The following is a 12,280-nucleotide window of genomic DNA, read 5'->3' on the forward strand; positions in this document are numbered from 1 at the left end:
AGCTACATGTAGGTGGTGAAAATTGTTTTTTTATCACAGTAAAAATGAACGTTGTTGACATAGATTCTGAACTGATATTCAAGTAAAGGCTGTTGGAGGGTATTAAATGTGTGAAATGTAGCATCCCATGAACTTTTGTTTTAGACAGCACTGCAGTCTGTCAAAGGGGATTTGTGCTAGATTCCTTTCTCAGGGCTGTAGAGTGCCTGAGGTCAACATGGCCTGCTTGCAGAAGTGATTTCATATCCGAAATATATCATTCTTCAGGCTGACATTGACAGTGGTGTTATGGCCATTATTAGCTGTCCCTGACTTCATATCATAGAATTTTAAAATAAATTTAATTCATAAAATGTTTTAAAATAACCGGATGACCGATGTGACAAGAAATAGAACATTTTTATTGTGTGAGTCTTTATCCTTCAAGATAATCACTGAAGAATTGATAGTGACATTTTTTTGGGGTCATCTTCAGGACTTCCCCTGGATTGCCTCGGAGCCTAAAGTCCAGCTGCCTTTCTACACAAAGCCTGGAGAGCGTCCAAGGAAAATTGAAATTGAAAGGTACTGTTTCAGTTTTATAGAGCAATGCATATTGATTACGTTATTGAAATTTCTTAGGGTGTTGCACTGTGTATTAATGGAAATTCTTATGAAAGGCACTATATGAAATAAGGTGTCAATATAAAATACTTCCAATTTTACCTATTATTTGCTTAGTGTGTTTAATGCTGTGCTCAAGAATTTTGAACTTACATGAAGGTGGTCAAGGTTATGGATGGAGGAGACCGGATGACCTGGAGTGAAATACTGACCTTGCTTCACCAGGTACCAGACAAAGCTGCCATTTAAACCGAGAGAGCTGGATTCAGACACACTATATGAATATCATTGATCAATGTGCTGATATTTGTAGTGAGTCTGTATAGTAATTGTAACTTCATCTGTTTAACAGTACAGGCGTATTAGATTACGTACATGACTTCACGTGTTTATCATATTTTTTGGCCTTCACAGGAGAAGACGCCATTATGCAAAGCTAGACTTGCAAGAGCTGTTGAGTGACAAGGGCATTGAAACAAAATGTCTGATGCCAAAATCTCCAGATAACAACAACATTCTGCTGAACAGTGATCCCAATGACCCTGCTCCATTCCCCAGCTTCTTACCTCTAGAGATCTTTGACAATGTGGAGTATGATTGTCGTACTCCAGAAGAGTGGCTGAGCCTTGGAGAGGAGGATGGTGTCAGAAAACCAGTACCAGGCCTGGCTCTCATTCCAGAGAAGAATTCTCCCTCCACAGGTAAGTATGTTAATGTACTCAAAGTGAATGACTGTGAATTTCGCACAAAAAGTTTATCTTTAGAGGCACATAAATGTTCCACTATATTAATTTTGTTGCTGAAACTTAAATTTTCCAGTGTGATATCATCCTATCTTCCAAACAAACCTTGTAACACCTTTCTAACATGAGTAGAAATCTCAGAATCAGGTAGATTGAGTAACTTTAAAATGGGCAAAATGCTAGCTACAAGTAGGTCATTTACCACACTTATATTTTTACTCCCCAATTATGATAAACCATGTACACTTAATCTTCCTTAAAAAGGAAAAAAGGAAAAAAACATGTCAACTGTTCTTTTATGAAATTCTTTTACCTTTTACATTTTGGTACAGATTTTGAAGCCCTCATAAAGGCTTTGATTTCATTCTGTGTTCATAATGCAATGTGAAATGTTTTTTTCACTCTTAATCGTTTCCTTTACCACCAGCTGACTTGACAGATTCCAACATTGTTTGGAACTGGTGCGAGGTTGGCATGTTGGATTATGATGACACATCAAAACTCTTCCTGGTTCAGAGAGTGGACTCTAAAGGGAAGCTGATGAAAAATGGTACAAAAGGCAACAGCCAGATTGATACTGGTGAGTCATTTGAACTACATTTGTACAGTTCTTGTAATTGAGTCCACTACCACTGTGGGTAAAGAAGACATGAACTGTACTTTCCATAAAGTTTGGTCTGTGAGATGGATGAATCAATCAGAATCAAAAGAAATAAGTGACTTGAAAAGGCTAAACTTTTGTACCAGAGTAGTAAATTTATCAGGGAAATGAAAATAACACAGTGATACAGTTATAGGGTCTGTGTGACTGTCTTGGTAAATTCTTGTTCTGATCTTCACTCAGGTAAAGTTTAGCTGGCTTGATATTCCTCCAAACAGCTGTTCCGGGGGCTTTGGTGGCAAAAATAAGTCAGTGGCACTTGTCTTGCCATTTACCTAGATGGTATTACATGAAACCACTGGGCTTGCACCAAACTGCTCCTAAGTTGTTACATGGAATAATGGTGAATATGATGTGTGAAATATGTGGAGCTTCCATATGACCCACCCAGTACTTTGTGGATTCACCAGTAATCATAAGACATGAACTAGCTGTAACTACATTACAAAACAAAAGCTCCAAAAAATGCATGTAAACTTAAATATAGCTCTTTCTTGAAGGCTACAAAAATATTACCAGGTTTTTAAGTGGCTGCTTAATCATGTTTTGATTTCAGAGATACACTTTCTTAACTTCATCTTGAACATTTTCCTGCAGATAAAAAAGCCCCTCAGAACTCAGCGAATCAGTTCTGGATACCACGCATTCGGCTAATGTTCAAGGCTGAGGATCCGCAGGTATTCGCTGCCCGCGTGGCAGAGGCCTACACAAGCAGAAAGCAATGTGAGGCTTTGTTGCGTTACAACTTGTATGTGGACTGTATGCCCATGGATGGAGTGGGAGAGCTAGACCAGGCATCCATCCGACGAATGATAGACTGGGCAAAGGGGGCACCAGCACTCTCAAAAGACAAGGGGTATGATCTTCTTTCTTTTTTTTAACTCACAGAGGGGAGAGTTAAACATAGTCCTGTTTTTCAGTATGCAATCTTTTGATACATACAATCATGAATTATCAGAATTGATTTAAATTTTTTTTTGTTTTGCTTGAATCAAAAGGAATCTTCAGCATTGAACTCTTCAATTAAACATTATTTAGAGAAGATATATGTAGGAATTTAAGTTGCTGTCAGATTTGGTAACTGCTAAAAGCCTATAGCAAATTTCAATAATATTTCTAATCTGGTGGACACTACTGGTTTACACTTTGCATGTCAGTCCATCACAAAACATGATTAAGAAAAATTTCATCATTTTAATGTGAAATGTGAAGTATGTTCCAGGCTTTTTTGACAAAATTGAAAAAGAAAGTGAAAAGTGAAAATTTTAAAATTCTTTAGTTAACATTCTGATGTTGCAAACTGGTAAGGAATGTGTGAACATAGTTCTTTTAGAATGCTTTATTACTACGCTATGCACGATATAGATTAAAGTGTCAAACAAAAAGAAATATGTACTGACAGAAAAAAAGTCGGTAAAAGTAGGTTATTGTGAAGGGTTTTGTACATTGTGGAGTGTTATTGTGCGAGTCCATGTTGTGTTGATTTTTTGTTGACAAGTCTAGGGACTTTCTCCTCCCGTACAAATAATGACTCAAGATACATTTACAGTTTTAACTGGCCTGGAGTGAAGGAAGTTTTTGTAATTATTTTTTGCGTAATGCATTCTGTACCCAGTGCTACCATATCCTAAGTCGCTTTTGATCTTCACAGTAGTTTATTTTGGAATTTGGATATCAACAAATAATGAAATGAAATAATGAATTATTGGTCAACATTTCAACCTCATCAATGTTTGCAGAAACACAGCGAGCAAATGATACAGACTGCAGTGCCACCAAATCCTTTAGCATATAAAGTTACCTCCCTTAATTGCTACTGTACAATATGAAAATAATATGGCTCTCTGGGATCCAGTACCTCTCCAAATACAGGGCGATCACATGGTATGACATGACCAATTTCATTGGGTCACAGTTATATCTATATAATAATAGCCAGCAGAATGAATGTTAACATATGTACGTGTGAAAATACATTCTTATTGCATACTGCCATGCACTTTTGACAGACTGGAAGACTACATCCAGGTGTTGGAGAAGGAGGTGAATATAGACTTTTGTCGCTCCATGAACAGAATTATTTTTGACAAGACTGTACAAGAGGATCCTGTGACATTTGCATTTGTCACTCTCCCACCCAGCGTAGTGATTTCCACCCCAGAGAGAGGTAGGCATACATCTGTAAGACTTATGAACTTGTTAGTAGCAGACAGATATGGGTTTAGTGATGTACTCAGTGGGATGATTCTTCCTTTGACCCCAAAGAATTTGATTGTTAAAGTAGAGCATTTACTGTAAAATGCAGGACTGTTAGTGTATCGGTCTGCTGATGGCTTTCAAGGTACATGTAGGTGGAAATCTGCTTTGTACATGAGTAACATCTAAGACTTACACTTTATAAGGTGAAACTGAAATGTATCATAGTAATTATTTTTCTGTTATTTCGTGTTCTTACATACAATTATGTTTGGCCAGAAATAAACTGCATAAATGTGAACAGTCCATGATTTGTTGAAAAGACCATGGCTTATTCCTTTTGGATTTTTAGATTGCCATGGCTTTAAAGTGGCCCTGGTACATTCATTCAAGTCAGAATCACTGCTTAATCATAATTAAATAATGAGAAATAGATACTTGTATAAAATGATGTACATTTTTTGAACAACATTATATTGCATAATTATAAAGACTTTTTTATAAAAAATAATTAATGGATTATTTTACCAAAGAAAACTGTTAACCACAATTTATGAGATTCACTTTTAACCTCAATTTAATTGCTGTAAATATGTAAAAATAAATTTGTATGTTAGCTTTCATTTAGAACATTATTGAATTATGAACATGACTGTTTGCCACATACAGCCTGCTGCATGGATGTGCCAGACTATGCCTATGATGAGCAGTATGACAGATTTGCCTTCAACTCCCTGTTGACTCTACAAGAGAGTATTCAGGCAATTGGCAAAGTTCGTACGGAGTGTAACAAAGTGGCTGGAATGTCACTGTTTCATGTGCCCACAACCAAACCCATGAGGCTTGAGGAGTTTGATCAGACCCAGGCACAGGCCACTTCACAAGTAAAACTTTACTTTTTTCATTCTTCAACTGCAATAGGCCATTTGATAGTTTTCAAAAATGACATCTCCGCTACACACCCATTAATTATCTGTTGCAAATGAACAAATTGTGATGTTCCACTCTTGAACATGCAATAATTGTTTAATATGAAAGTGTTTAACATTTAAAACTGATTGATTTATTCCTATCAGACAGGCATATTTTGGATGCAGTTCATGCTCCAAAACACTTTAATCCCATACTTTTGTGAATATGATTTTATAAGCGCTTCAAGTATTGTCCGATTTGGATAAAAAGAACAGCTTGATCAAAACATAGGTTTAGCATATTTAGTGTGGGATTTAACCTATCTGAATTTGTTTCATCAGAACTGAGTGGCTCAAAAAGATGTTGAACATCCCTGCTATAACCATGCGACAGTATTTTTTCTTCCCTCCTTGTTGCCTGTAGAAACCGATGGTCAGTTTTGTTGATACCATTCAAGTAAAATGTAACTTTTCATGCTTTTAAATCATAAAGTTTTAATACTTTTCTGTGGTTAAAGTGCATATTTAAAAATCCACTGTTCTATTTCTGTGCAGGTGTCCTTGTTTCTGAAAGACAGCTGGATCACGACTTTGAGAGCAGCTATCAGAACCAGTCTGAGAGATGTCGGGAAAGGGTGGTTTAACATTCATGAGACTAACTGGGAAGTCTACCAGATTTCAAAGTTAAAGAAATTCATGGAAATGGTTAAATTTATTATGCAGGTAAAATTCCTTTGGTAACTTACGACAGTAAATGTGAGAAGAAGTTGTGCAATGCATTTAGCTTGATAGGTGTTGATATAGCCATCCCTGGCAGTGCCCTGTCCATAATGCTGTTTTGGCGACCTTGTTATTCTGATTGCCTTGTTAGTTAGGTTACCATGCAGTGACCATGGAGTATCGATCATTTCTACAATATCTTCAGAACCTGCAATCTTCTCAACCAAACTTAGTTTGAAGCTTAATGAAGCACTGGTCTTTAAAAGAACGAGTCAACATTGTCAATATGTCTGTCTTCTTGTATGTCCATCATATGTAGTCATGAGTATTTCTTATTTACATAAGCTTATTTGTTCAATATGTTCAGAACAGCTAACCAAATGTGGTTTGAAATTTTGACCCTAATGACAAGGATTGTAAGAATTGATCAACTTTTAGACCATTTCAATCATATCATTGTATACCATTTCTTAATCATGTCACATTTGTAGTACAACATCACATTCAAATTGTGGATGAGGGAAGACGACTGTCAGTCTTTGTTCATCTAGAACTGTTTTTCATTTTATTTATTTATTGCATTTATTTCAGGACTCACTTCGCTTCCTGGTCCAAGATTCTCTTAGTAACTTTACACAGATGATCCAAGATGCCTGCCATTCCACATTTCAGCTGGACAATGATTTTGTTTGGGGCCCGGATGTCATCAACAGCCGGTTCAGGTATGGTGATCCCTTCTTGCCCATGATGACCCATCATAACAAGCTTATACTCTCATGCATCATTCATGTTTCCTACCTACATGCCAGGACTGTGCATGGCATGCTGTATGTGAAAGTCACAATCTACAGCTGTTTGTCTGTTAGAGTGGGGAGAAGCGTATTTACAAGATGGTTTAGCCTGTTAATTCTTAAATCTGTCATACACCATGTGGATGTGAAAATTCTTTCCTTAGAAAATGGTGGCATAACTCTCTATTAGCTTTATATCCAAATCAAGAAAAACATTTTTTGTTTGAATGATTCCAGGCCATACTTATTGTTTGCAGTTCATGATTACATCAGTAATATTCTCACAGGTGCTTATTTTGTAGAAAATGATAAACCAGAAATGGCTTTTTTTTTGTGGTAAAATGTGATTATGAACACAGATTTCATCAAAGATATCGTGTTCTTTTCAGGCCAAAGAGAAATGCCTTGTTCTTGGTAGATCTAATCCTGGATCATCAGGGAGTCCATTACTCCACAAACCTCAACAGCTTTGACCATGCCAATGTCATGCTCTTTGACAAGGGTATTCTCTCCACACAGAATGTACCACAGCTGGAGAAGGTAGGTCAAGCCATCTTCTTGTGTCAGCAGTTTAGTGCTTGGTATAGGAAGGTTTAAACTAAGATTGACAGCAATAATTGTATGCCCCATACAATGTCACTGTCACTTCCAACTTAAAGATCTGGTGGAAATGCAATAGGTCATATTCATGTACTTCCATGAGCTTTGCATACAGCCATCAATCAAAGCCTTTTGGAGGCCAACATGTTATAAAGCCATTAGTTTTTCCCTTGTCAGTGACAACTGCCACATCCTAAATGCTGGTTGCACAAACTTTAAATCGGCTCATAGGATTATTGTTATTATTAGTGAACTTGATTTCTGATCCCAGGTTTTATCTTGACTTTTTTCAGTACATCATGGAGGATATCTTTTGGTCAGGCACTCCATTACTGGAGTCAGTGGGAGAACACGAACCTTTTGTGGAGGAGTTACGCTCTGTTATCCAGCATGCTCTCAAGATGTCTCTCATCCCAATGAAGGCCTACTGCAAGGAATATGAAAAGCATTTGGAATTGATGAATTTGGACATTGCTGAGTATATTCAGTAAGCAAAATTTTATGTCCACAGATGATAGCTATCAGAAGTAGTTCATACAGAAATGGTGGTATAATCAAGTAAAACTACTCATCACCACCATAGGGTTTACCTATAAGCACACACCATATTGTTCATGGTTTCATTTTTCTATTAAAGCCTTGTCACAGGCATGTTAATTGATTGAAATGTCAAGATTTATTCAAGACACTTGTCACTGTTACATAATGCAATGAGTAATCATGTAATTAATGTCTTATCCCATTGCATAGTTTTATATTTGGCTTACGGGTGAGGTAATTTTTTTCAAGGAGACATTTTTTCTTACACTACAACCCCAATGTTTCCATTTGCCAGCGATATGCTATTGTTGCCATAATCAACTATGGTACTCTGATCTCTCTAGCCGTACAGCTTCACTTTTTTCCAGTTCAGTTTAGTACTTTTTTTTTCCTCTTGTAGGCAATATGAAAAGCAAGGCCATTCAAATGTTGAAGTGAAGAAGGAAGTAGAAATGCACTTGGCTGCAAAAGAACAACTTGAACAGACTATCCCCAGTAATGTTGTTATTGGACCCTTCTGGGTGAACACTGAAAATGTCAGGCAGACTCTGGGCAAGAAACGCAAAGCCCTCAGCAATGCTGTTCTCGAGCTCTTGGCAAGACAGCTGCGGAAACAAGCTGATGATGTATGTATTGTGTTCTGTTTTACAATATAATGCAATTGATACTGTGAAGATTGAAGAAAATTTCATTTTTTCGTAAAATTTCTACTCATTTGACGAAGAAATGGAAGAGTGGTGAGTAATTAACGTACATGTACCTGAGTAGAGCTGAGACATATGTACATTACTGTCCTGATGATGGGATAAACATGTTGAAATATTAAGTTAAAAGAAAAGTTTCTTCAATCTTCAAATTATTAACTACATTGCATTTATGTGAAGTTGATCAGAGGATCTTCTGAGGTGCAAAGTGTGGAACAGCTTTGTAATAAAAAAAAAACAAAAAAACTGGTGTGCTGTATCTACAACATGAAACTAAAAATCAGTGATGTCTTGCACTTAGGTGTCTCATTAAGTGAATGATCCATATTAAAGGAGAGGGTGGCAAAAATTTGACCAACTCACAGAAATAGCAACAGACTTCTTGTAGAGCTGCTTGTACCAACTACAAATATTGCCAGAGGCTGGTGGTGTGTATAGCAAATGTATTGGCTAGAAGAGACACTTATAAACCAGAAGACTGAATGTGATATTAGTCTGTTGAGCTACAAAGTCTCAGCCCTTAAGTACATCCAGTATGTTTGTCAACAATATGTTAAAAGTCATATTGGACAACAATGTTTTTAATTCATTGAATTTACATAGGGTCTATGTTGTGCCCTTTTTGTTGTAAAATATATCACGGTTTTTGTATTACAGGCTTGTGAAGAGTTCAAAGCCATCAGCAGGAAGCTGTATGAGAAACCCAATTGCATAGAGGAATTGGCTGACATGAGGGAGTGGATGAAGACTATCCCAGATAAGCTCAAAGAGCATCAGGTTTCACTCATTTTTCATTTGTTCCTTTGATATCCAAGTCAATTGCCACCAAGCTGTATGATCTGAGACACAATTCAAAGAAATATATCCCAGGGCTTAGCAATGTCAGTATACATCATGTTGCTGAAAAACATGTTATTATACCACACAGTGATTCTTGGTATTTGCATGACATTCCACAAAACATGACATACATCTAAGATAAGACACTCAGGCATTGCAGCATCACTCTCACAAGGCAATTCCTCACCTTCAGGAGGCAATAGCCAATGAGTTTATTTTACTGTGTGGTTGTATTTTGACAAATGAGCCCAATTTATTATTGTATGACAATTGATGTTGTCGTAATTATTATACTTTTGTATGGTAATTGTTTATACATTGTAAATATTTGTGGTTATGTAGGAACTGATTGACAAGGCCATGACAGACTATGAACTGATTGAAGAGTTTTACTACAGCCTCTCCACAGATGACTTCAGTGCTAAGTATGCAACATTCATTTCACCTTAATTCAGCTTTCGCTGTACACTGTTTCGTTTGAATATTCACCATTTCTTCCTGGATCATAAGAACCGAGTCAACAAAGCTAACAGTTGTTAGTAATGTTCATTTTTTTATCACAGTGCCTTTCAGCAAAATACGGCAAACAAATATCCCATGATATTTTGTGACAGCCTTACCCGCTATGTGACTATTAAAATGTGACAAACATGCAAATTGAGGGCGACAATATTTATTCATCTATATTCTGGATATGTTCTTTAATTATGTAGCTGATTGAAATGGTTTTTCAAGCTGTGAATATGAAAGTCATTCATGATAATTAAATGATAATGGTACTAACATGCACATGTACAACATCTGTGATGTCACAATTATGGCCAGGCTATAAAGTGTTGGACGTGGCAAAGTCTTATCAAGCAGGGTTTTTTTTTTTTTGATTCCTGAAATAGTAATAAATAAAATAAATCAATAGACCATTAAGTGAGTTTTTAAGAGTTTTTAAGACGGAGTGTCAAGATTTTCTGTGCATTACAAGGTGGACTGCGATTGGCTGGCCTCACAAGATTGAGAAACAGATGGACCAGACATACCAGCAGTTAGAGGAAGATGAAGAAAGATTCCACAAACTCCAGAATTCAGACCAGTCCAACTTCAACGATAGGCTGGATACCCTACAGGTTTGTTGTTTTCTTTTATATATTTATTTCATAAAACACCAATCAAATAAATAAATGTGTTTATTTGGCTATTTTACCTAAGAAATTCAGACTTGCGAGGATTTCTTTCACTCAGATTTACATGACAACATTGCTTATGGACCCTTTAATAGACAGCATGTCCAAAAATGCCAATACTTTTGTAGCTTGTCTTCCAGTGTGCAAATTTTTTTTAGCCAAAAAATGTACGTAAAAATATGTAATGGGTTAATTCAACTTATCTTTTTTTAAATATTACCTGTTGAAATTTTTTTCCACTTTTAATGTACACAGAAATAAAATATGTCAATGTGATTTTAATCCATTCCTAACACATCAATATGGACACAAATAAATGAGATGCATTCACTGTTCCTAATATAACTACCATAACTCTCGGTTTATGTTTCTATGTTTAAATACACATTACAATCATGTGTACTCTATACATGTTGGAAGAATATTGATCATTTTAACTTCATATAATTGTTAATTTCACTGATGAAATAATCTCTACAAATGCACACAATCTGATGCAATGATGTGTTATTCTTCTATGATAGATGGTTGTTGCTGGAATGGCAGCATACACAGACATTAACAAAGCTCACGAGATAGCCAATGAAGTGCGGCGAGTTAACAAACAACTGAAGGAAGCCCAACAGTTGTCACAGACCTATAACAACAGAGAGCGGCTCTTTGGCATGCCAGTTACAAACGTAAGTTTGACAGTAAAAGGAGGCTTATTTTATGGTGCAGTTTTGTTTTGAATGTCAGATACATAAAGCACTGTTCCATTTTTAGGAGAATAACAGATAAAGGAGCAGTATGTATTTTGTTTTTGGCTAACATGACAACAGTGTTATTAGATGAATATTAATCCCTATACATTGTAAGTTGCCTTGTACTGATAGTAGCTAGTCCTTGCGAGATGACCGTATGTAACGGACAGTTAACACAAGGTTATTAGTAAACAAGGTTTAATTAATACAATAAAACATTTTTTCTGTGCTCTTGTATATAATGTCACTGATGTCTTTTGCAATTTACAGTGGAATGATTTCTTTGCTGCTCAAAATGTATTGGATAATTCTCTGATTTTTGCCAAAGTCCTTAACATGGTTGTCAATTTATCTTGCTCAAAATAACTGTGAATGCTCAGCCAAATGGAAAGATAGTTGTCAAGCACACTTTATGTCGTACATATGTGATTTGTGTGTTTAACTCTCCATGTCCATATGTTATTCATTCACACCTCATTGTGTTGCACTACAGTGCCTGTTATTATAATCTGAAACACACATTTTGCTCCGATGTCTTTTATTTGACCTTTCTGATCGAGCTAAAATTGCTGTTTAATGATTTATGTTTTGGGCACAACAAAACGAAGGACAGATAAATAACCACTGATAATTTAGACTAATCAGCACTTCTTCAGTTTTAGTTTTTCTTGCAGTAGATAAATGCAGCTGTTTCAGCACGTTGCACCAACTTTTTTGTGTTTCACCACACCACACCGTGTGCTTGAATGGGGTGCCTCTCTGGCTTCCAATACTATGTGTGCATTCATTTGTTATTTTAGTACGACAGGCTGACTAAGCTTGTTAAGGACTTTGAGCCTTATAGAAACTTGTGGTTAACTGTGTCTGATTGGCTGCGCTGGCATGAGAGCTGGATGAACGATCCTCTCACGTCTATCAATGCTGAAGAAGTAGAGAAAAACGTCACGGAGGCCTTCAAAACGATGCATAAGTCTGTCCGCATCTTTCAAGACATCACCAGTAAGTTTACAAAGGAAAACAATTTGTGGGGAGGGGAAAGGGCATTGTTTT

The 12,280-nt window shown here is 36.4% G+C and overlaps 1 protein-coding gene across 1 annotated transcript in view; it reads left to right on the top strand.

Annotated features, from left to right (window-relative positions):
- The window catches only part of LOC135467392 (dynein axonemal heavy chain 1-like), a 69,697-nt gene that overhangs the window by 5,757 nt on the left and 51,660 nt on the right, over positions 1 to 12,280 (top strand). Inside the window, exons 5-20 of the mRNA XM_064745169.1 lie at positions 476 to 564; positions 1,018 to 1,304; positions 1,774 to 1,926; positions 2,605 to 2,863; positions 4,017 to 4,174; positions 4,873 to 5,087; positions 5,670 to 5,837; positions 6,426 to 6,556; positions 7,015 to 7,165; positions 7,519 to 7,712; positions 8,166 to 8,391; positions 9,127 to 9,246; positions 9,652 to 9,734; positions 10,289 to 10,430; positions 11,012 to 11,167; positions 12,031 to 12,229. Of these exons, the coding sequence (XP_064601239.1) occupies positions 476 to 564; positions 1,018 to 1,304; positions 1,774 to 1,926; positions 2,605 to 2,863; positions 4,017 to 4,174; positions 4,873 to 5,087; positions 5,670 to 5,837; positions 6,426 to 6,556; positions 7,015 to 7,165; positions 7,519 to 7,712; positions 8,166 to 8,391; positions 9,127 to 9,246; positions 9,652 to 9,734; positions 10,289 to 10,430; positions 11,012 to 11,167; positions 12,031 to 12,229 (2,731 nt within the window). The remainder of the gene's footprint in view (positions 1 to 475; positions 565 to 1,017; positions 1,305 to 1,773; positions 1,927 to 2,604; positions 2,864 to 4,016; positions 4,175 to 4,872; positions 5,088 to 5,669; positions 5,838 to 6,425; positions 6,557 to 7,014; positions 7,166 to 7,518; positions 7,713 to 8,165; positions 8,392 to 9,126; positions 9,247 to 9,651; positions 9,735 to 10,288; positions 10,431 to 11,011; positions 11,168 to 12,030; positions 12,230 to 12,280) is intronic.

Source organism: Liolophura sinensis, chromosome 1 (assembly GCF_032854445.1).
Source record: "Liolophura sinensis isolate JHLJ2023 chromosome 1, CUHK_Ljap_v2, whole genome shotgun sequence".
Taxonomy (NCBI): domain Eukaryota; kingdom Metazoa; phylum Mollusca; class Polyplacophora; order Chitonida; family Chitonidae; genus Liolophura; species Liolophura sinensis.